We start from the raw sequence: 23,422 nt of genomic DNA, 5'->3' as shown, positions 1-23,422 counted from the left end.
TAGTAGACCAGAAATCGCATGCGACCAGGGCGACAACGATGGGTCAGCGACGTCAGTGCGTGCATCGCAGCGTGGCTCTGCCGTGTCGTGCCGGTTGGACGGAGGCCGCCTTCGGAGCACCAGCAGCCCTCAACTCTTCTTACTGGGTGATGATGGAGTGGTGCGCGAGCTCGCTACCGCGCTGCAGGTGTCGTCGTCGTCGCTGCTCAACAGCCATGACAACACTCCGCCGCATGGAACAGGGTTGGCTGCAGCGCTTGATGGCATCATCGGCGACGCACAGAGTCGTGTGTACGGAACTCCGGATGCACCGTCTTCTTTCCTGCGGCGGGCTGATGAAGACAGCGGCACACTAGCGCCAAGCTCATCATCCCACGCAGCAGCGCCGCCACCGGAGGTGTACACTCTCTCCAACAGCCTACGCGGCCTGGAGTCCATGCGCGCCGAGTTGTGCGGGTGGTGCAACGTCGTGCTGCTCTGCTACCACGTTGCGAGCCCTGTGAGTTTGGCCCTGCTTGGAGAAGAGGTAGCCCCCTCTGTCTTGGCTGCGTTAGCGACGGCGGCACACCTGACGCGTCCAGCCACGACCACATAAACGACCGCAAGCGTCGATGTGCTTCCCCCACAGCGGACGACAACGAGAGCTCACTTACCAATGCACAGGAGAGGCTGGGGGTGTGGCCTCCATCGCCTGCCAGCTACGCCGCGCCATGCTATCGCCATCGCCGCTACCTGTATGTGTCGTGGTCGCTGCAGAGACGCGGGAAGAAAGCGATACGCGTGGCAAGCAAGCCAGGCGCGCATCACCTATGCGCAGTGTCGACGACGTTGTAGCCTGATGGCGATGCATGCCTTTCCATCTCTTTCACTCTATCCTCCTTTGCACACGCACACGCACACACACAAACTCCACTATGGCTCTCCTCGTCGATATCAAGCTTGCGTCACGCATGCGCGCACACACACACACACACAGATACGCTCATCGCCTACGAGGGTTGGCTGGATGGAAGCCTGCATGCCGGCTGCGGCTGCCCCATCTCTTGTCCTCGTGGACATGGGGGCGCCACTCCAGGAATGTTTGCGGCGGCTGCATGCGCAGACAGCGCGCGTAGCAGCGACGCTCGCTGCTGAGCAACAGGACAAGCTGTTCGGTGGCACGGCAGCGCCGTCGGCAGCGGCCCTCCTCTCCGAGTACCGCGCAGTGGCCTCCGATACCCTCGACAGCAGCGACAGTGACACCGCGCAGCTCCGCCGCCGCATTGCGCGGAAGCTGCAGCGGCTACGGAAAGAGCGACACATAGACCTCTGCTCCCCCACTGCGTTCCCCGACGACGTCGACGACTTGGCGGCTGCACTCCCGGCAATGCCGGCAGGGGCGAAGGCGCGGAGCGAGGCGTCGGGCAATCATGCCAAGGCACCCACCCGTGCACCGCCGCCGCCACCGCTGTCGGACGACGTGTGGGTGGTGCAAGGCGGTGGTGAAGACGAGGACGACATATTCGGCTGGGTCACACAGCGCCCCAACGAATCGCCGCATCCCGCCTCGGAGCGAGCAGAATCTGCCGCCTCACCTCCACGCGCCGCGGCAGCTGCGGTGGCGGGCACGGCCAGGGTCACAGCAGGCGAGGCGCACGACGGCGAAGGCGCCGTTGACGCTCTGCTGAGCCGCATCGCGTGCTGTCTCGGGGACGTGGTGGAGTGCAAGTGTCGTCATGTCGCGACAATCGAAGGCGTTTATCAGCAGCTGATCACACTGCAGCGCTACGCGGAGAGCCTCTTGAGCATGCGCGAGGGCAGCTCCGGCGGCGCGGCGGACAGCCTCGGTGCGCGGCTGCGTCGTCTCCTTGCCTACCAGCCCTCGCACACCGTCGCCTCGGAGGAGGAGCAGCAGGTCTGGCAACGCGCGTGGACGGCAATGGGGTGCAACGCCGCGTCTGCGCTAAGGGTGGGTACATCTGTCGAGATGATCGACGTGGCGGTTCTTGCGCGCGCCAACGTGCAGCGCTACGAGACCCTGCAGCGGCGTTGGATGGCGGTGCGGCAGGCGTACGAGGCGCACGTGGGGCAGCTTAACCAGCAAATGGCGCTGGCGGCCCTTCAGCTGGACAAGATGGAGGCCATGTCGAAGTCGGCGCAGCATTAGCCCCATGGCTGATGGCAACAGGGGACGCACTTGCCACGCTGACCATCGTTCCCTACGCTCTCCTCGGGCCCTCCTCAGCCAACCAACCCACTGCTGCGGCAGAGCCACGACCGGGTCTCTCTCTCTTTGGCCAAAAACGATGATCGGGTAGATGTTTACGTATGCTGTATGCCGACCTGCTGAGTGCCAGCTGGTGCGCGACATTCTCTCTTGTCCGGGCCGTTCCACATCCCTCTCCCGCTCTGTGCGGAAGGTAATCAAGCACACTACCGAATAGAAGGACACCGAAGGCTATCTCTCGCTCGCTCGCTGGCGGGGGTGGCCAATGCCACCTGCCACCCCCGCCCCGCCCCTACAGCGAAGCCAGGCAGCTGCCTTTCTTTCCTTGTACGTCATAATTACCTTCTCCCTCCCTATGTCTTGTTGTGCGCGCCGCCGCCGGGCCCTTCCTCTGTCTCTCTCATCACCGGTGCTGCCTGCACACACGCACACACACACACACGCACGCATGCACATAAAAACCAGCGAACTCACTGCAGGGTGGTGTGAAGGGGGCATCGTGTCTCCGTCCCGCGCCCCTTTCGCTCATCTCACCCACACGCAGCGGCATACGTGGCTTGTGGCTCTCACTGGGTGTGCTCGTGTCGCTGTGGTAGATTGCGCCTGCGCGTGGCGCTGCTCTTAAACGAGCTCCCTTAAGTAGTCTTCACAGATCAAACAAAAAATATTTAACAGTAAAAAAAAAAAGAGTTGGCGATGTGGCGTCGGTGCAGCACTGTGGCTGCAGTGCGGCTGCCATGTGCCGGCATCAGCGATGGGAGCAACACCACGGCAGTCGCCGCATCTTCCTCGCCTTCCTCGCCGCTCTTCACCTCGAGGCGGCACGCCGGCTTCGATCTTCTCTCGCCGCTGTCGAAGCTCGGTCAGAGTCGCGATCTGGCAGCGGACCTCAAGGCTGGCCGCCAGCGCAACAACCGCGAGATCGTCGCCTCTTTCGAGAAGATGCAAACGATGGACGAGATCCACTACCGCAAGACGCAGCGGCCCTGGGAGCTCGTGCCGCGCTACGCAAAGAAGCGTGTGACGGACCTGGTCGGCATTCTCAGCTCCGAGGACCGGATGGAGATTGAGCAGGCGATTGACAAGATGCAGTCGCTGTGCAAGACGGACATGTACGTGGTGCTCGTGCCGACGGTGGGCTACACCACCTCGAAGGCCTTCGCGAACTCCATCTTTTTCGATTGGGCCATCGGAGAGCCCAATGGAAACGGCCTGCTGCTCGTTATCGCGCAGCGAGAGGCGACGGTGCAGCTCATCAGCGGCTTGTCCATCGAGGAGTACTTTGACAACAACTTCCTCGCACCTGCCGTGCGTGAGGTTTTTCAGCCTCTTGTGCGAGATGGCAAGCCGAGCCAGGCCACCGTGCAGCTCGTGTACGCGATTGCGCGGCAGGCGCAGGAGATGCACATGCGGTGGGAGAAAGGCCTGCTGACGCTGCCGACGCGCAACAAGGTCCGCTTCATTGGCAAGACGGTGCGCTACGGTGTGAAGCAGGTTCCATACCTTGTCGCTGGCGTCCTCTTCTTCACAGCCTGCACGGCGTGGCTCGTGAGTCAGCTGCTCGACACGGTGTGCCCCAAGTGCCATCACCTCATGAGTCGCGTCCGCGACGACGCCACGCTGCAGAAGCTGATGACGCGTGGCCAATACCTGGAGCTGATGAACGGATGTGCGTACTACCGCGTATGGAAGTGCCCCCACTGCGCTGATGGTCACAGTGTCGTGCTGTGCTCGCGCGACATGCACCAGAACACGAAGTGCCTGCAGTGCATGGACTGCCAGTACTACACGTGCAGCTTGGAAAAGGAGATCATCAAGCTGCCGTCGAAGCGCGAGGACGGGCTAAAGAAGTTAACGTACAGCTGCGCTAACTGCCATATTGGGCGCGAGGTGCTGCTACCGCTGTACAGGCCACTCACCATAGACACCGAAAAGCACTGGTACGACTTCCTTGTCGAGGGCAGTCAAACGCATCAGAAGACGAATGGCAACCTCAATCTATAGTGTGTGCTTGTTTGTGTTTAGTGTCTGTCTGTCTCTCTCTCTCTCTGTGTGTGCACCTCTCTCCACAAGCGTGTGCGTGGTGCCCTCCCGACGTCTCTCCCATCTCCTTTCCTCCATCTGCCCTGTACGTCTGTGCGTCTGCCCCTGAGTATGTGCGTAGGTCTGCGGTGTATCACATTCTGCGTTGGCTTGTGCGTCACGCTCCCTCACTAGCGCCCCGCCATCGCCACCCCGCTTCCTCCCATGGCAAGAGAGGATGTCGATGATGCGGCGCAATGAGTGCACAGGCATTTGCGGGCATTCAATGGTCACCGCAGCCATCATAACGATGCTGCACCTCCTCTCCTCGATGTTTCACTGGGGTGCACGCACGTAGCCGCTATGAAATGTGGTGGATGCGGCGTATGCACAGGCGAGTGCAACTGCTCGGCCTCTCCTCCCTTCCCTTGCGACCACAGCCACCACCCTCGTCGGCATCCTCCTTGTGCGCATGACCTCACCCGCACCCACACATCCACGTGCGCACCGGGGTGGGTTCGCGTAGGTACAACCACTTTCTCTGCCTCCCTCCCCTCATCTGTATAGCGGCACACACACACGTCTCACAACAGGCAGACGTACTCCCCTCTCCTTCCTCCCCCCAAGACCCGAAATCCAAAATCGCACTCACGAAACGACCGCAACTGCCTTGGATGTTCCCCACGGATCGACCCCCCACGCCAGCGGACATGGCCCGGCTGCAGGCTTTCGGAGCCGAAGGCCGGGCTGAGGCAGAGCTGGCGACGGACGTGTACCTGCATTCCCTCATGAAGCGCCGCAGCGACAGCGTCGCGGAGCTTCTCGCGCTGTACACGAGCCCAGAGGACGCTCGCAAGGCGTACCCCGACCCGCCACCCTCACTGCTTCAAGTCACTGATGACGCATCCTCGGCTAACACAGAGAAGGCATCGGAGGCGGCAACGGGCACCGGTAGTCCGTCCAGCTGCGCCATGGCGCAGGCGCTAAAGAGGGCTCGGCGCGAGAATGCTGCGGCGGCGCTCAGCGCATCCTCCTGTGCTGCCGCCGCAGCGACAGCGGCCGCCCGTCCCGTGCCCGCCGTGGACGGGCCACCGACGGCCGTCTTTGTGAATGGCGTGGAGCGGGTCAACTACCTCGGCAAGTCCTTCCTAGAGCCGCCGTCGAGCGTGCTGGAGCACGAGCAGTCCACGAAGCAAAAGGCGTGCCAGCCGCCCCGCACCATGCGCGGCGTGTTCAAGGTACCAGAAGGCTGTGAGGCAGCGCCCAACGCCGCCTCCGCGCCGGCATCGTCTTCGTTCCTGGCGGACCATGGCGGTAGCAGCGGCGGTGAGCGACGCTCCGGCAAGGCGTCTGGCGTGCAGCAACTCCGCTGGGCCCCGCCTGCGTACGGCCACCTCCTCTTCTCTGGCGACATCGGTGGGCAGTGCCGGCTGTGGAACTCGTCGACGCGCCAGCTACTCGCCACCTTCGCGGCGCATTCGCAGCCAATCAAAAGCCTGGAGGTGACGACGAACGCAGCGATCATGTCGACTGGCTCAGTAGACGGCACCGTGGCCATGTGGGACGTCGAGGCTGGCGTCTGTACGCACGTGCTAACCAATCCAGACAGCCTCCCCGTCGTACAGCATCTTCACCACCCCTCCGATGAGGCGCACCTTCTGTTGGCGGCCGTGGACAAGAAAGTGGTCCTCTACGACGTGCGCGTTGGCTGCAGTAAGTACCAGCGCGAGTACACGGGGCATATGGGCACCATCTTCAACCTCACGCTGCTGAGCAACGGTAGCAAGATGCTCACCACCTCGGAGGACAGGACGCTGCGCACTTGGGACTACCGAAGTCCGGTGCAGATCAAACAGTTTGCCGATGCGGCGATGCACGCTATCACGCACGTTCTGCACCACCCGACGCAGCCGGAGTTCCTCGCCGCGCAGTCGCTCAACAACAAGGTAATCGTCTTCCGCGACGACGGCGGCGGCCGTCTGCGACTCCTGCACGACTGTGAGTTCACAGGGCACACCATTTCCGGCACGCGATGTCAGTTGAGCTTCAGCCACGATGGCCGGTATCTGTCGAGCGGCGACATTGGCGGCAAGCTGTACGTATGGGACTGGGCAGCGAAGAAGCTGGAGAAGTCCTTCAAGGCCCACGCGCAGATGCTGGTGTCCCACCTATGGCACCCGATCGAGCCCACCAAGGTGGTGACGGCTGCTTGGGATGGCCACATCAGAAGCTGGGTGTGACCGTGGAGAGAATCATCGGAGACGCGCCTTTGCATGTGTGCGTGTGCGTTGGCGTAGCGCCACCGCTGTCACCGCCTGTCTCGCGAGAGGTTTTCGGCTTTGCCCGGGGGAAGGGAGAAGGCCCTCGACGCGCCCTGCCTTGCCATCGTTGTCGTGGTGTCTAAGCCGCCATCTCTCCGACACACGCACAAGCATATAAGCGCGCTGTCCAGCGCCCGAGACAGGGCTGCAAAAGGAGGCAAGCGAAAGGAGAGAAGGAAAAGAAGACGCCATGCTGCGTGAGTGGGATCTCCTGCGATGGCTGGCAACACCGACATATCCCGGCATGCGTCCATCTGGAGTGTCTCAGCCCCTCCCCTATCAGCTACCCTCCCCCTTCTTTCCCACACTTGTTTGGCTTTTACGCCACCTCATAGCTGGAGGAGGAGCAGCCGAAAAAGAAGCGCTACGTCAGCTGGTGCCCTGTCGGGCCGTCGTCGTGCGTGCACTGAACGCCTCTCTCGTTCTTTTGTATGGTCTACGCTTCCACTCTGCCTCTCGCCTTCCCCTCCATCCTCTCCGTGTGTAGGTTTCTGTTGCACCCGAGTGTGTTTCGCGTGACTAGACTGCATCACGCCTGCTCACCAACATCACCACTATCTGCCTTCCCCAGTCCGTTCTTGTTATTTACTTTTTTCCTCCTCACAGCCCCGTCATACCCGCAGCGCCTGCGTGCTTGATCCTGTGCGTTGTCTGTTCACTATCCTGCTGTCTGGTTGTGTGTGCGTTGTGTGTGTGTTTGTGTGCGTGTTCAGCACCTCCTGCTACGCCCACGCATACACGTGAAGAAAGAGGTGATGCAGAAAAGGTAAGCGCGTACACCCCCTGTTTTTCCGCCCGCCCTTGCGACGCCCTCCCGCGTGTTTAGCTCTCGCTGGGCTTACGCTCCACTTGTTGTACATCGCGAGGCGCTCCGCCTGTCTCTCCCCCGCCTCCCCCCCTTCCCCACGATCAGTCCTTTCGCCTTTCCAACCGTTTGCGCCCTCTCCACCGCCCATCTGTCACCCCTTCATGTCGAACATCAAGAAGGTGCAGACAGAGGCAGACCGCCTCCTCAAGAAGGTCAATGAGGGCCTCGACGCGTACGACGAGCTGCACGAGAAGCTAGCTAACGCGCCCAACGCGAGCGCCAAGGAACGCCTCGAGGGTGACCTAAAGCGTGAGCTTAAGAAGCTACAGCGCCACCGTGAGGCCATGAAGAGCTTCATGCAGAACGACGACTACAAGGAGAAAACGAAGATGCAGGTGTCGCGCAAGAAGATCGAAGAGCGCATGGAGACGTTTCGTGCGATCGAGCGAGAAATGAAGACGAAGGCCTTCAGCAACGAGGGGTTGGCCTCCGCCGCGCTGGAAAGGGCGGACTCCGCCACGGAGCAGTGGCTGAAGGACGCGATTGAGGAGGGACGCAAAAAGATAGAGCTGCTCGAGTACGAGGTGCAGAAGGCGAACAATGGCCGCGTACGCCGTGGGAAGCAGCAGCAGAAGTCCGAGTACCAGATACGCCTCGAGAACTTGCAGACCCATTTCTTCAAGTGGGAGTCGCTGCTGCGCATGGTGAACAACGAGGAGCTCGACACCGACGAGGTGGATGACCTGCAGGAACCGATTCAGAAGGTGCTCGAGGACGACGTCGATTTGGAGGTGATGGAGGACATGTCCATATATGACAGCTTCGACATCCCAGAGCCGAAGGCGAAGCCCGTCGTGCCATTTGACGTCAGCGACTACGAAGACAAGAAGGTGCAGTCGCCGAAGACGACGGCCAAGGCCAAGACGCCAACGTCCACAGTGCAGGCTAAGCCCAGCCCGTTCATCACATCTCCGAAGGAAACGGCGGCGTCCTCTACACCGGTCCCCTCGTCGACGCAGCAACCGGCGCTCGCGCAAACGCCGCAGCAGCTGCTACCCCCCACCGCCAGCAGCCCGGCGGACGACGACATCGGTGAGGAGGAGCCAGTGCCGGAGTGGATGGATGACGACATGGACACCGCCAACGACGACACCTTTGGCGATGACGCCATGAGCGGTGGTTTCACGATCGGCTCGCTCGCCGAGATGGCCTCGGCAACGAGCAAGGTGACGCAGGACTGGGAGAAGTCGCAGAAACCCATCGGGTCGCCGGAGCCCAAGACGGTGAAAGTGACCGACTCCGGCCATGGAGCACCAGAGGAGAAGCCGAAGCCGACTCCGCCGGCCGCGGCGCCGACGCCGAACGCGTGGGAGCGACGCGCCGCCGAGCAGCAGAGCCGGCAGAAAGCACAGCAGCAGCAGCAACAGAAGCAAGCCCCGGATGCTGCCTCGCCGGTGGCGCCGTTCGGGCCAGTCGCTGCGACCGCCGAAGCGAGTGCGCCGGAGGCGGTGACAACTTCGCTAATTGCCCCGGCCGCAGCGACGTCTCCGTCGACCCCGGTCGGCAGCGTTGACACAGACCCCAGCCAGCCCTTCCCGCCCATTCCTGGTGCCGCTCCTGGTTCCAAGTTCACGCCGAAGAAGATCCACGAGCTCTTGGATATGTCTCTTGGCAACCTGCCGCACACGCTCGACGTGCAGCGGCAGCGCCCCTACGAGCCGCCGAACGCGATCGATGCGATCCCGTACTTCCCGCAGGAGGTGCTGCCGGTGCTGTCGAACAAAGACGTCTACCATCAGATGGATCTCGACACGCTCTTCTTCATCTTCTACTACCACCAAAAGTCGTACCAGCAGTACTTCGCCGCCAAGGAGCTCAAGGCCCGCTCCTACCGCTACCACACGAAGCAGCAGCGGTGGTACCAGCGGCTGGAGCGTCCGCAGACGACGACAGAGACGGAGGAGCGCGGCTCGTACACCTTCTTTGACTTCGAGGACAAGTGGGACCACGACCGCATCGACGACTTTCTCTTTGAGTACAAATACCTTGAGAATGAACTCCACTGATCTGGCCGCGAGCGTGGTCGCGGGTGCGCGGCGGTTGGCTCGCTCGATTGCCTGCTCGTGCCGTGTGTAAGAGCACGCGTGCCCGTGTCTCCGGGAGCGAGAGATAGAGAGAAAGGGGAAGCGTGCGGCTAAGCTGGTACTGCGAGAAGGACGGCAACAGAGACACGCACACGTATAATCTAAGGGGGAGGGGGTAGAAAGCAGGCATGACGTGAGGATACTTGTATACACTCTACCCGCCCGCCCCCTCTCCGTGTGTTTTTGTACCCCCCCCACTCAAGCGGCTGCGTCCTGCAGATGTGAGCGTGATGCTTGGGGGGGGGGGGGTTTCGAGAAAACAAGAGCGTCCTCTAGTTCATCAGTTCGTTTTGCTATTGCCTTCGTGGTTGCCAATCGTGCTGGTGTGTGTATGTGCGCTGCTTAGGACTTGTCTCTCTGCATGCATGGACGCGCATGCGCGCTTGTTGCTGTGGCCTCGACAGAGAGTGGGGGGAGGCGCCACAGCACACACTCTCCTGCCATCACCTCTGCGCCACCCTCCTTCCAAATGTTGTGTTTCCGTCGCTGCTTTCTTGTCTTCGTATAGCGCACCTCTCTCTCTCTGCCGTCGTCGTTGTTGAATGATGTCGTCCGTTCACCATTAATCCCTCTGTCTGGCGCACACACGCGCGCGCGCAACTTTGGGGAGAGCGAGGCGGAGTGATGATAGAGTGCTTAGAATACGTCCAGCGCCTCTTTCCATCTCCTCTTGTGCTTGTCGCTCGGCATGCCCTCCCCCTCCTCCTCCTCTCTTCCTCGTCGTTGGCGATTGTGCGTGTGCGTGCGTGTGTGCGTGTGCGTGTGTGCGTGTGTGTCGACCCCACTGGCTTTTGGTCATGTGCGTTTCTCTGTTAGCGAACTTACAAAGCCCTTCCCCCCCTCCTCTCTCAACGGAACAAAAACAAAAACCACCACAACGTATCCACACAGCCGCCCCAGAAGCCCATCGGCAGAGCGACTTGCGGTCTAACACTGTGCTGTCGGACAAAGGACGAAGAGGGGAGGGGCAATGGAAGGGGGCCTCCTCTCTTTCCAGCATCGTCGTCTCCGAGGCTTGCCGATGCCCGTGATGGGTCGAAAATGCTCCACTGACGCGTATGTGTCCGTAATCGTGGTTGTGGGCGCGCTGAGTGTCTCGCCTTTGTGTGTGTGTGTGTGTGCACGTGAGTAGCAAGCACACCCCTTCTCATCCCCCACCCTCCTTTCCACGCTGCCGCGAAGCGCCACGGCACCCTCGACAACGGAGTGGCGCTCCTTGTGACCCATTGTGTCCTTTCTTCTGTACCCGCTGCGGGCCGCCTGCTTCTATGGAGTACGGACCTTGATGTGGTCCACACACACACACAGCGCTTCTACCTTCTCCCTCCCCCTTCGGATCTTCGTTCCTCTCTCTCACCCACACCACGCGAACGTGTCTACATGCGTGCGTAGATATTGCTCGATTGTGTCCCGCCGCAAGCACAGCCTCACCCATATACCCCTTCTCTGTCTCTCCATTGTGCACATCCACCCTCCACCGCCCCCTCCCTTCCTCCTTCCCTTTCTCTCGCACTATTGGAGGCTACGTGTAGTGGCGGTGACCACCGGCCGGAGGTCTTGCGTGGTGGATGGTTTGCTGTGATGCTCGTGGCGCCCTCGCCACTTCGCCAGTCTTCTCGCCCTCCCGCCCGCTCACACGCCCCCCCCCCCTTTCGTTTTCTTCTTTGATGCTTGGCCTGTCCCTTCGCTTGCTTCTTCACCCCGTCTCACTCTCTTGCCTTTCTCCTCGCCGGCTGCGTCACTCTGTCGCTGCACGTGTGTGTGTCAACGGCACACACACGTCACGGCACTGGCGCAGACACCATCATTATCATCACGCGTTTGCATAGTTTGAGTATCTCGTCACCCTTCCTCTGCTGCTTTCGCCACCGGCCGCCGTGCGCGCGTGTCTGCGTGGGTATGAGAGTTGACTTCGCCTACCCGCAGTATAAATCCATACGCACTCACGCACGCCAAAGTGGAGCGCCGGTGCGCAGCCGCACACACAGACGCACGCACAGGCATCGCGCTCTCCCTTGCTCATTTTGTTTTCATCGTTTTGTTGTTGTGCGTGTGCGTGTGTAAAAGGAGCACGAGGAAGCAGCGACCGAGAAAACGAAGCGCCGTCCCGCCTTCTCCCTCCCTCCCTCTGTCTGTCTCGCGCGCGCCGTCGACAAGACACGCGCTGGTGTGCACAGAAGTAGAATAGACGATACACGCACACGTGCGTACGCTTGTCGGCTGCGCCTCCCTTCTCTTTCTGGAACTCTTGCTTCGCTACCATCTCCCTCTCGCTGTCTGAGCATCGCCATTTGGTTTCACTGCCACTCTGCTTCGGCGGCCTGCGTAGAGCAGGGGCCTCTGTGTGTGTGTTCCTTCGGTGAGGTAGTCGGGGCGTTGTGAGGGCTTGCCGCCTTGCTTGTGTGCGTGGAGGTACGAGGAGGGGGGTGGTCACGGCTGTGTGTGAGCAGCCCCTTCGCACCGCCGCTGCCTGACGCATCTATTTTCATTGCCGCTCTTGACGATTGCCGAGGACGCTGTGCCCGTGATCATGCATGTGCGTATGCGCGGGTCGAACGTGAGCGGTAGCGCGCGCAGAAACACTCCGTCGTCCTCCGTGGAGCCACCGGCAACAGCAGCAGCAGCAGCTGGTTGGGACAGCAGTGTCCTTGTAAACCGAGGCCACGGCGTTGTTGGCGACGCCGCACGTCAAATCTACTGCGCTGCCGGGATGGACCGTATCAGTGTGACTCCGCTCGCCAGCGCAGCCGCGCCTCCCTTTCCGTGGTCATCCAAGTCCTACGTCACGAGTCACGGCACTCACGCCGATGCGGCTGCGCGCGACACCAACGCAGCGGTGTTGGCAGGGTCGACTATCCAAGACAGCGATGTGATGCTGGGCACCACACCGGACACGCACAGGCGCTCGCGCCACATGGCGTCCCCGTCGCAGCATCCGGGCGACTCGTCGCTGGTGTTCGCCATGAGCGAGGACAGCGAGCTGAAGGTGCTGGCGAGCGGCGTCAGTCCCTCAGCCGCGCTGCCACCAGCGACATGCACCTCCTCGTCGAATGCCATCCACCCCCCTTTGCCGCACTCTTCACAGTGCACCGTAGGTCACAGCCGCACCACACGCACCCATGTGCCTATGGCTGGCAATATCGGTGAGGGCGACTGCAGCGTCTACGCGGTGAACCGGCGCGGCAGCCAACACAACAGGCACGGATTTGCCGGCGCAGCATTGGCCGAATACAACGCTGTGGCAGACATGGGGCACCTCATGCCCCACACACCAAGCGTGCGTCGTCAGAGCGACGTCGACGTCGTCGTGCCGGGCGGTCCGCACGAGGCGCCCATTCAGAAACCTTCGGTGCAGTTGTCGCACCACCAGCTGGGTGGCAGTATTCGAGGTGCAGCAGCGACGATGGCAGGTATGCCGAGCAGCGCCGGTGCCGCCGCTGCCCCGGTGTACCGCACAAGCCCCCATGAGGTGCGAACACCGCCCGCGCTGCAGGTCTTCACCGGCGTTGCTCCTGGAGTTCACAAGGTGCGTGGAACAACAGCGGCCACCACCGCCCCCGCTGCAACAGCAGCTCCTGCTCCTCCTCTTCATAGTGGTGCAGGTGTACGGTGGCCGCAACGGCAGATGCCCTCCGTCTCCCTGTACTCGGCAGGTGGTGGCGGCGGTGCGGCGTTCGTGCACGGCGCGAGCCGGACCTCCTCTTCGACGGCCGCGCTGCACGCCACCGCTGGCAGCGATCAGCTAGTGCAACAGCAACCAGCGCAGCTGCTGCAGCAACAGCCTCCCTCTGCTGGTGTCAGCAACGCGGCAGACGCGCGCTCGCAGCACAGCGGAACGCCGCCGCCGCCGGCCTCGCAACCGCTGGACAAGAACTTTACAGAGGCCCAGCGTCTGGCCGTCCTGGAGGAGGTGCAGCAGGAACTGTACCTGAACTACACAGCAGTGCCAGTACCGGACAACATGATCAACTCAGGCGACACCGAAGAACGCCGTCGTCGGCTGGACCAGCGCCGCAAACAGATCGTATATGGAAAGGAGACGGAGGGCTACCTCAAATACACCTCCATGATATCCCGCCCGTGCGACCGGGAGTACCACAACCCGCTGCACGCCATCACGCCGCGCCCCGAATACGACTGCAGCAAGCGCCAGTTCGATCGCGTCCTGAACGCGTGGCGGCGGCAGCTGCATCAATGGGATGACTACGACGCGGACAACATCGATGAGCGCTTCTTTCCCCTTGGTAAGGCCTCGCTGCTAGACTTGGGACTATGCCACCCCCCGGCGAACCACACGCCAACGACCGCCACCGCAGCAGCAGCAGCAGCACCAGGCGCCACTGCGCCGCCGCCTGGAAAGCCGCCGCAGGCGCCGCCTGCCGGCGTGATGCACTCCATTGCCAACGTCGCGGCCATGGCGAACGGCGTTCACGGCGATGACGGCGCCATGCAATGTCACTCGCGCAGCCCTGTCTTCACCGAGAACAGTCCGACCTCAGGGCTGTACTCGTCCGCCAGTCTCAGCATGCACATCAGCTCGGGCCGCGCCGCCTCCATGGCGACCGCGTGCACCCCGTCGCGCCCGCAGCTGTCCGAGGGGGCCGATGGTCCGAAGGTGGATGAGTCGTTCTTCTTCCACATGAACTCTGGCAACAGCCGTATCGCCTCGCCGTTCCATCCCACCTACTCCGGAACCGGCCACATGGGCCATGGCGGCGGGAATGGGCGGAGCAGCGCCAACTCGCATTACCAGCAGCTCATCATGCGCAACAGCGCCGCGCACGTGCACAACAACGCAAACGGTGGTACCCCAGGCAGCAGTTGCGCGAATTACACAGGTCTTACTCCAGCACATCGCCCGGCCAGCCGCGGCGGCATGCCGCACCACATTACATCCATCTTCGGCAGCGAGTATGAGCTGATGACGCCGTCGGGCCTCGCCTCGCCTGCCGGGATGCCGCACAACCCCCGAAACGGCAGCAGCCCGTACCCGCTCGGCGAGCCGTGGATGCCGAATCGGCGCAGTCCAACATGTGTCGTGGGAGCCACTCACGGCTTTGGCTGTCACCACCCCTCGACCGCCGCTCTGAGTGGAGTGACCGCTTCGAACGGCAGTGGCACGGCGATGATGGTGGGCGGGGGGCGGGGCGAGTCCCCGCCGCACACGACAGAGATGGCGCTGATCCCGAGCACGTCGCTCTCCAACGGAAGCGGCTTTGCGCAGTCGCCGTACAGCTACCGCGTCCACTCGCCTGTTCAGCCCCAGAGTGCACTACCGCAGGCCACCAGCACCTATGCCACGCCCCTCACGCGCCAACAAAGCCGGCCGAGCCTGAGCGGGTATACGAACGCCGTTCCCGCTGCTGCCGGCATTCACCACCAACAGCATCAGTCGAACAGCTCAAGTGGTGCTCGAGTCGGACCCCCACAGCAGCAACAGCAACGAGTGGCCATCGCCACTGGCACTGCCGCCGCCGCCTCACGTTCCGCGCGTGGGAGTGGCGTGAGCGGGTTACCAACAAGCTAGGCACTGTCACACGCACGCCGACGCGCATGCACACGTGCGCACTTGCACCAAGGCAACACGCTGCATGGCCGCTGACGATAGAGCTCACCAACTTGCGTTTAGATAGTCTTAGCAGCCTCGCCTGTGTCATGGCTGCCCAACGGTAGTGCGCACGCATGTGTGTGTGTACCCCACTGCACTCGCCCACACATGTATTTCCGGAACGTATCGGTGCGCTCCATCACTCCACCGCACTTGGCACCATGTCATGTGTTGTGGAGTGCGGAAAGGAAAGGTGGGTGGATACGGAGGCATGATGTGCGGGGAGGGGGGATGTTGGGTTGTGGGGCGGATGTGTTGAGCACAGTCTTTCCAACCACCCCGCATCTCCTCGCCGTGGTAATCACGTATTGCCGCTCTTTGGTGTTTTCCTGTTCTTGTGTCGCGACTGAGTGAGCGAGAGTGGGTGACAGAATGGCTTGTCGCCATCATCTCCTCTCTCCCCATTCTACGCACCGTCTCTGGTCGGCTCGCGCTACACGCACACGCATACACCCAGCTGGAACACACTCCCGCGCACAGCGACAGCACCGGCGCACTCTCGTCATGCACACTCGTTGCAACATACCGTGGAAAACCCGAGAAGCAGGAACGAAGTGAGGAGTAGAGGTCAAGAAGGGGTGTGTGCAGTGCCGGCCACCGAGCACGTGCGGATGCGACGCGGACGGCGACGCCTATGCTCGCATCCAGCCGCGATATCTTGCATGTATGTGGGTGTATAAATGCATGTGTTTGTTGATAGGATGGGAGCTAGGATGGCCCGGGGAGGGGGAGGGGGGGCAGAGGCAGCGGCGAGGCGTAGAAGCGCCGCGTGTATGGAGAGGGATGGAGTTTGTTGAACATGCGACTCTTGGAACGCGCTTCCACCTCCTCAGCCTCCCCTCCCCGCCCCGCTCCTCCTCCTCGCCGCTGTCCGAGCCGCATTTGACGATGAGAGGTGGTGTAGTCGTTTCTTGCTCTCTCTTCGTTGTTTGTGCTTTCTATTTATTCCCCCCCCCCGCCTCTCCGTGTCTCTCACTCACACGGCCTGCGGTCCACAACCCACCCGCCCTCTGTCGCCTTTCATTCTCGATAGACCCGAAGAGTAAACGAAGAGGGCGCATCTCAGCAAGCAAGCAGCGCACACAAAGGACAGGCTGTGCGTCTGTGCGTGTGTGTGTGTCTCGCGTAACGACATACCCACCTACCCACACCCGACTACCACTACCACCTCGCCTGTGCCTCTCCCGAATGATGAATGGGGCCATGCCCCGCCGTACGACGAGGCCACAGGAGTTAAATGTGGGAGGGGGAGGCTTCTCCAACGATGTATGCGTGTGTGCGATGGATTCCGCTCCCGCAGAAAGCGCAAAATGGCCGATAGTGGGTCTGAGCAGGCGAAGTCCGAAGGGGGCGAACGCATGCGTGCACCAACTGGCACACACGCCGTGGGCAGCTTCTCCACCCCTGCCCCTAACCCCTCCTCCTCTACTTCTACTCCGCCGCTCTCATTCGCTTGTGCGTCTTCGCTGTACGGTGTGGCGTCGCAGAAGGTAGCTCACCACCATCACCACCACCGCCCCCTCTCTCTCTGAGAAGAGAAGCGTCTCCCTTGTATCCCCGCTCTTGTTCTGCCGCTGCCGCAAATAGTTTGGGCTCTGCTGTTGACAGATCCCCACCCCCTCCTCGGCTGATCTTCGGCGCGCACGCACACAAGCGCGTGCTCTCATTCTCTCCGACAGCAAACACTCGGCAGCACACGCGCGCGTGGCTGTGCGGCTTCCACTACGAGGGTCCGTGTATACCCCCCCCCAACACACACGCATACAGAGAGAGATAAGCCAAGCTACCAAGTTCGAGCATCATGTCCAAAACCCTGCCCTCCATTCAGGTCCATCGTCCTGCTTCTGTGGAGCAAAGCCACTCTTACTCCCGCTTCTCTGCCCGCGGAGCAGGGCATGAGGAGCATCATCGCTTCTACGCGTCCTCGGCGCGTGTGCGCTCGGCCAGTCCAGGGGCCACGGCCGACTCCCAGTTCACCGGGCTTTCAACGTTGCCGCGGCTGCCGCAGGTGGAATTCTCACTGGGTCCCATCCAGGAGCGCGTCATTCCGCCCTACAACGACCTGGAGGACCCACACCTGGTTCCTTACTGGGCACGGAAAGAGATGCTGATTCACGAGCGCGCCGTTCAGCGCCGCCGCCTGCGTCGTCAGCAGGAGGTCGAGCAGCAGCGCAGGGCAGCAGCGCGGCGCCGCTTCCTCCAGCGCCGTCATCAGGAGCGGGAGGAAATGGCGTCCCGGAAGGGCGAGCAAAGTCGTCAGCGGGAAGAGGAGCGTCAGTCGATGATTCACAACGCATCCAAGAACTCGCGGCTTGTGCCGACGAAGCCGTTGAGCGAGCGTAAGAGCGGTGCCGCGGCAGGCGGGCGATCCCGTCAGCAGGCCGCAGCGGCGGCAAGCCACCGCTACTATGAAGCAGGCAGCGAGTTGCACGCGGTAGATGTGGAAGAACGCGCGGCTGGCGGCTTGCCCGCAGACCATGAATACGTGACAAGCTCCTCGTCAGCGGCCACAAGTCGGAGTACTTCCTCCCACAGCGATGATGTCAGCAACCACAGAAGCCGCCGTCACGACGAGGGGCACTACGCTGAGGAGGACAGAGCCGCGGTGCCTGCAGCGCCGGAGGCGGCTGACGAGGAGAGGACGTACCTTGACGAGGCCGGCTACCCCACGGAAGCCGCGGAGAAGGCGGATGCGGTGAAGAAGGCCGCCCCGCGCTCCATCAGCTCGAGGTCCTCCTCGGCTTCCTCGTCCTCGTCCTCCAGCGATCGCCAGTGCTCCGATCACGATCGCGCCGCCGAGGCGGCGAGAGAGCAAGCGAAGGCGGAAGCGCGCGCGGAGGCACAGGCAGAGGCACAAGCACATGCAGGGGAGAAGTCAGAAGACTCCTACGGCGATGATGACTTCGAGCACGAGGTGTCGCCTTCGCGCCACCAGTCGTCTGCGGCTGCGTCGTCTAAGTCGTCCGCTGCTGCCTACTTTCTCTCTCACAAGGATGTCAGCGATGCGCAGGCCCTGCCAGAACAAGAGGAGGTCCACCCGCTCGAGGAGACGGAACAGGAAGCCAAGGAGGTGTACAGTGATGATGAGTTTGAGAAGAGCTCCGCCTCCAGCGATGCCGCTGTCGATGCAGCGGGTGCGCCTGTGGATCCGCTGCCGCAGCAGCCGCCATACACAGAGGAGGAAGAGAACGAACCGCCAGCCGCCGACAAGGCCGATGAAGCAGCCAAGCCGGACGCTTACGAGGAGGACAGCTCGTCGCCATCGAACCTGTCCTCCTCGAAGGTGATCTCGCATGACGCCGCAGACGCCGATGTGCCGCTGGCTGAAGAGCACGAGGACCAGCCGGAAGCCTATCCAGAGGATGCGCAGTGGGCTGGAGAGGCTTTGATGACCACCGAGGATGCGAAGCCAGCGGAGGACGAGGACAAGTACAGCGAGGACGGCTTCTTCAAGGATAGCGCCGCGGACAGTGCCGTCGCGGCGGAACCGCAGCTATACAATCGGCTGGATGCCGCCGCCCACGACGACGACGCTGTGAAGGCCAAGAGCGACGTAGCCGACGACGCGTACGACGAGGACAACTTCGAGGATGAACTGCCCTCCAAGAAGTCGTCGGTGGCCTCGTCCGCGCCGCGATCGCCGGCCGCGGGGTCGAGGAAGAGCGACGCCTCGGGCGCCGATGTCCCGCTGGCTGAAGAGCACGAGGACCAGCCGGAAGCCTATCCAGAGGATGCGCAGTGGGCTGGAGAGGCTTTGATGACCACCGAGGATGCGAAGCCAGCGGAGGACGAGGACAAGTACAGCGAGGACGGCTTCTTCAAGGATAGCGCCGCGGACAGTGCCGTCGCGGCGGAACCGCAGCTATACAATCGGCTGGATGCCGCCGCCCACGACGACGACGCTGTGAAGGCCAAGAGCGACGTAGCCGACGACGCGTACGACGAGGACAACTTCGAGGATGACCTGCCCTCTAAGAAGTCGTCGGTGGCCTCGTCCGCGCCGCGATCGCCGGCCGCGGGGTCGAGGAAGAGCGACGCCTCCAAGGAGGATGTCGAGGACGAGTTTGAAGAGGAGCTCTCCCCGAGGAAGGCGGCCGATGCGGAGCACAAGCGGAGGGGGTCAGCGATGTCGTCGTCGGCTGTCGTGTCGTTGCCGATGGCGCAGTCTGCGCCGTCGTTACCCTCCTCGTCTATTTCAAACTCGGAGGTCGCCCCTGCGTTGGCCTCCGCTGTCACACCTGCAGCAGAAACGTTGCACAGGAACAGCGGAGCGGGCATGGACGCCGAAGAGCTGGGCAGCGGCGCCAACGATGCCTACGCAGATGACTTCGATGATGATATGTAGTCATGAGAGCGCACCGTTCGCATCGCCCCTTCCTCCCTCTCCACCCTCCGGCTACGGTGGCCCCTCCTCCGCCTCCTTAACCTCTCTTATCCACTCCATAAGTAGGGGCTGGTCTGTGTGTGTATGTGTGCGTGTGTCTCTGTGGCCTTCAACTTCGCGTTCTCTTTTCCTCTTGGTGTGTTTTCGGTCGATGTACAGCTCGACGCCGCTGTCGGCTCTCTTCTGTGTGTGTGTGTTGTTGTCTGGTCCGTTGTTGTTTGTCTGCTCTGTTCACTGTGACCCTTTAATTTTTTTGGACTTCACGCTGTACACAGGCACGCAAACAACGAGAGAAGATATGGGGAGGGGAGGCAGATAGGAGAGCCTCCCCCGTCTCGCTGCATCCCCCTCCCCACACCGGTTCTACAGGCACGCACGCACAAAGGCTGAAACATGCACATCTGTTCTCTTCAGTGTCTGACGCCAGAAACATGAAAACTACGCAGAACAAACAGAAAATGGGCAGATCTGTTCCTGCCGCGGATACGGATGATCGTGTGATTGGTTACTTGTGCGTATGTGTCTGTGGTTGTGGGTGTGGGGGGAGTTGGGGCTGATACCCCCCTCCCTCCCCTCCCCCTTACCCCGTCAAGCGGGCCTTATTCTCGCATTCACACGCGGCGCCTGTTATATATATATATATACACATGTATATATGCACGCAAGTGTGTGGATAAGAGTTTGATGACTATTCTTCTTCTTTACCTTTATAGAGCCCCTATTTGTTTGTTGGTTGCTCATCAGCCTTCCTCTCCCTCTCCGTCTTCCTCCCTTCCTTCTTCTCCCCTGTCCATGAGCACCAAGCACGGCTCTTCTGGTATACACACCGTCGCTGAGTATTTCCTTGTCTCCAGTCGTAGTTGCATGTGTGTGTGTGTGTGTATCTGTGTATGTGTGTGTATTGCAAGACGGCGTTGTTGCTCTCATTCGCTTCTGGCTGTTTGTTTGTCTCCAGTCGATACGGTGCCTACCCGTCGATCCGTTTCCCCTAGCGCGCTGCCGCGTCTTTGCTAAGGTGTGCGTGTGTGTGTGTGCGTGTGCGTGTGCGTGTGCGTGTGCGTGTGTGTGTGCGTGTGCGTGTGCGTGTGCGTGTGCGTGTGCGTCTTACCTGTTTCCCTTTGAAGGATGTATCCATGTTCACTTTTAGTTTTGCTGTTGACCTCTTTACCGTATTTCGCTTTCTTCCATGTCTTGATGGTTGGTTGCATGTGTGTGCGTGTGCGTGTGCGTGTGTGTGCGTACACAGGAGCCTGCTCCATCCAGTCTCCCACCACCACCACTACCACCCATCCCGCCGCCGCTGCAGTGCGCTGGTGTTGTAGTCCTTCCTCTCTCCCTTTCTCGTTGGCGTAAGAGGGCGCGTCGGGGGCGAGGGCGGTAGCCTGCGTGCGTGTGTGTGTGTGTGTGCGTCGAGGGAGCACTTGTTGTTGCCATTGTGGAAAGCAAGAGGAGGGGGCAAGAGGTGTGGCGCATGTATGGAAAGGAGCTGTGAGACGGTGCACGTGCGCGCGTCTTCTGCGGGTAAGAGAGAGGGGGGATAAGTAGAAGATGGGGTTGCTGGGGGGTGTTTGCTGCTGGCGCAGAGGTCAATGCAGCAGCAGCACGATCTGCGCGCAAAGGCCCATTTCTATGCCCCTGCCCCCTCCCCCTACCGTGTTCCTCTTCCGCAGCACCGACCCGTCACTCCATCAGCCACCATATATCATCCTCCACGAGAATATATGCACGAAACCCCAGAACAAAAAAAAAATTGTTTCTGCAACAGTTGTATAGCGGGAAGTGGTCACCACCTCCGACCCTTCGCGGCCCACTATCAAAAGGACACGCGAACGCGATAATGATATTCCTTCAACGGAGTCTCTCTCTGGGGAGTCCTTGAGTACGCATGCGTATGCAAGTGCGATCATCGTGGAAGTGCAATACCTGCTCCCTTGCATCGATCGCCATCGTCTCCCTCTTTGTATAGCTGCACGTGCACGTGTCTGATGCATCTCACGGTGTCCCCCTTCCCTCCCCCCAAACCCCTACGGCGAAGCACGAGCCGACCAGCACACGACTGCGGAGCGTGTGATGGGCAAACGATGAAGAGAACTGGGGGAGAAAGGCAGTATCCTCTCTTTTACTCCCCCCCCCCTTCTTCTTCCCACTCTCTCTTACTTCTCTGTCGTAACCTCACCTACCTTCCCACCCCCCGCCCACTCACGCGAACCTCCACGCCAACGCCGTCGCACGTGGGCACATACATGCGTTCGACTCGCAGTACAACAAATCACCCCCACCCACAGCCACACTCTCTCTGTCTCTGCGCCTTGCTTGGGGGGCTCCCATTCTTTTCGGTGTTGTTCTCTCATAGCACGTGTCATTCCTGGCACTGTGTGCTGGCCCGTCCGTGTGCCCCTCCTCGCTGAGCCCTCACCCCTAGTCGCCAACGCCCTTTCACGCCCCGTTCATGCGTGGCTCCGGCGATGACATTTTCCGCGCCCCGGAGTCGGGGGAAAAGGATTTGGTGGACAAGATCAAGAACCGCCGCAAGAAGCTCGAGCTCTACCAGTCCGAATCGCACAAGATGAAGTCGCTCATGATGAACAGCGCTGGCGTCCGCAGCGACCTCGTCACCGGCAACGGCATGGCGCTGAACCCGATTTGGGCAACCTTCCCGACAAGGTGCGTCAAGCCCATCACGTCCGTGGAGGAGATGAGGGAGAAGCTCGACTACTTCTCAAAGACGGATGATGTGATGGTGGTGCGCTATCACCAGAACAACTGCACCGCGTGCAATGCTGTGGACAAGGTCTTCGAGATGCTCTGCCATCAAGCCGCCACCCGCACGCCGGGGCTGAAGTTCTACGATGTCAACCGTAACGACGTGCCGGATTTGACCAAGGGCTTGGTGCGCTTCCCGCAGATCAAGGGGTACAGCGGTGGGCAATGGGCAGACATCGACTTCAAGCCCCCGACGGCGTTCCGCGAGGAGCTGTACGCCGCCGTCGAGAAGGAGGTGAAGCGACTCAAGAACGAGGGCAAGCCGGTGACAGCGTTGCAGGCGGAGGAGATGTACTTCTCCGGCGCCGGCCCGGCGATGCTGGAGGTTACGGAGGAACAGCTCATGAAGTTCTACTGCAAGGCGCAGGTGCGACTCCACAACTACTGGAGGCAGGTGTCGATGCGCCGCACCTGGTTCTATCGCAAGTTCATCGAGCCCGAGGTGGAAGAGCGCGTCATGGATGAGTGGCGTGCTCGGTCCGTCTTTGGCGAGAAAGTCGTATACGGCCCGCAGCCATCCGACGAGTTTGCATAGCCGGCAAGCAGCCACACGAGATAGCGGGAGAGAGAGAATGCTCGGGCAGGTGTAAGCAGGCGGTGCTTCGTCTTTTCGCGAGGAATGAGCCAGCACACACACACACACACACACAAAAATGCTAGCTGCCTGTCCCACAGCGGGTGCAAAACAACAACAAAAAAAACGTTGATGGCGCGACATGATATGCATGGGCGGTGCGTTTGGCGTGTCCCCGCTGTCTGCCTCCCCGTGCGCGCATCACATCTTCGCGCAACGTCCTCCGCATATTTTCCGTTAGCCCTGCTGTCGCTTCTTTCGCCTGAGTTTGTGTGCTGTCACTGCCCTTCTTCACAGTCTAGTATTATTTCTTTCTGCGCGTGTGTAGAGGTGTGTGAATGTGCATGCATGTGTGTGTATGCATGTATGTCTGTGTATCTATACATGCCTGTGTATGTACGTGTGTTTGTGCGTGTGATGGTGCCTCTGCCGTGGCCCCTGTCGTTGTCGTTGCCTCGCGTGTCGGGCAGCACTTTCCGGCACTGGGGCACATGCCGCCCCTCCCACAGAAGAACCCCAGCCCGCCTCCACGCATGCACAGACATCGACCCACAGACGCAGATCCGTGGCAGCAGCGCGCCCACATGAGTGC

General features: G+C 61.3%; 7 protein-coding genes across 7 annotated transcripts; all 7 read left to right on the top strand.

Annotated features, from left to right (window-relative positions):
• Positions 1–655: 655 nt before the first annotated feature.
• Positions 656–2,146, top strand: LINJ_25_1950 (hypothetical protein, unknown function; the record flags this gene model as incomplete). Its single annotated transcript, XM_001466189.1, has 1 exon — positions 656–2,146. One exon carries the CDS (start codon positions 656–658, stop codon positions 2,144–2,146), a length of 1,491 nt encoding a protein of 496 aa, XP_001466226.1.
• A 756-nt stretch (positions 2,147–2,902) lies between these two features.
• Positions 2,903–4,210, top strand: LINJ_25_1940 (conserved hypothetical protein; the record flags this gene model as incomplete). Its single annotated transcript, XM_001466188.1, has 1 exon — positions 2,903–4,210. One exon carries the CDS (start codon positions 2,903–2,905, stop codon positions 4,208–4,210), a length of 1,308 nt encoding a protein of 435 aa, XP_001466225.1.
• A 692-nt stretch (positions 4,211–4,902) lies between these two features.
• LINJ_25_1930 (conserved hypothetical protein) lies at positions 4,903–6,468 on the top strand (the record flags this gene model as incomplete). The annotated part of the gene is made up of 1 exon (XM_001466187.1): positions 4,903–6,468. One exon carries the CDS (start codon positions 4,903–4,905, stop codon positions 6,466–6,468), a length of 1,566 nt encoding a protein of 521 aa, XP_001466224.1.
• Positions 6,469–7,518: 1,050 nt separating this feature from the next.
• On the top strand, positions 7,519–9,423 carry LINJ_25_1920 (conserved hypothetical protein; the record flags this gene model as incomplete). The annotated part of the gene is made up of 1 exon (XM_001466186.1): positions 7,519–9,423. One exon carries the CDS (start codon positions 7,519–7,521, stop codon positions 9,421–9,423), a length of 1,905 nt encoding a protein of 634 aa, XP_001466223.1.
• A 2,608-nt stretch (positions 9,424–12,031) lies between these two features.
• Positions 12,032–15,028, top strand: LINJ_25_1910 (conserved hypothetical protein; the record flags this gene model as incomplete). Its single annotated transcript, XM_001466185.1, has 1 exon — positions 12,032–15,028. One exon carries the CDS (start codon positions 12,032–12,034, stop codon positions 15,026–15,028), a length of 2,997 nt encoding a protein of 998 aa, XP_001466222.1.
• A 1,882-nt stretch (positions 15,029–16,910) lies between these two features.
• On the top strand, positions 16,911–19,454 carry LINJ_25_1900 (conserved hypothetical protein; the record flags this gene model as incomplete). The annotated part of the gene is made up of 1 exon (XM_001466184.1): positions 16,911–19,454. One exon carries the CDS (start codon positions 16,911–16,913, stop codon positions 19,452–19,454), a length of 2,544 nt encoding a protein of 847 aa, XP_001466221.1.
• Positions 19,455–21,942: 2,488 nt separating this feature from the next.
• Positions 21,943–22,791, top strand: LINJ_25_1890 (conserved hypothetical protein; the record flags this gene model as incomplete). Its single annotated transcript, XM_001466183.1, has 1 exon — positions 21,943–22,791. The coding sequence occupies one exon, from the start codon at positions 21,943–21,945 to the stop codon at positions 22,789–22,791; it is 849 nt and encodes a 282-aa protein (XP_001466220.1).
• Positions 22,792–23,422: the final 631 nt, after the last annotated feature.

Source organism: Leishmania infantum, chromosome 25 (genome assembly GCF_000002875.2).
Source record: "Leishmania infantum JPCM5 genome chromosome 25".
Lineage (NCBI taxonomy): Eukaryota > Euglenozoa > Kinetoplastea > Trypanosomatida > Trypanosomatidae > Leishmania > Leishmania infantum.
Note: the sequence above shows the minus strand (reverse complement) of the source record. Positions and strands in the feature narration are given on the sequence as shown.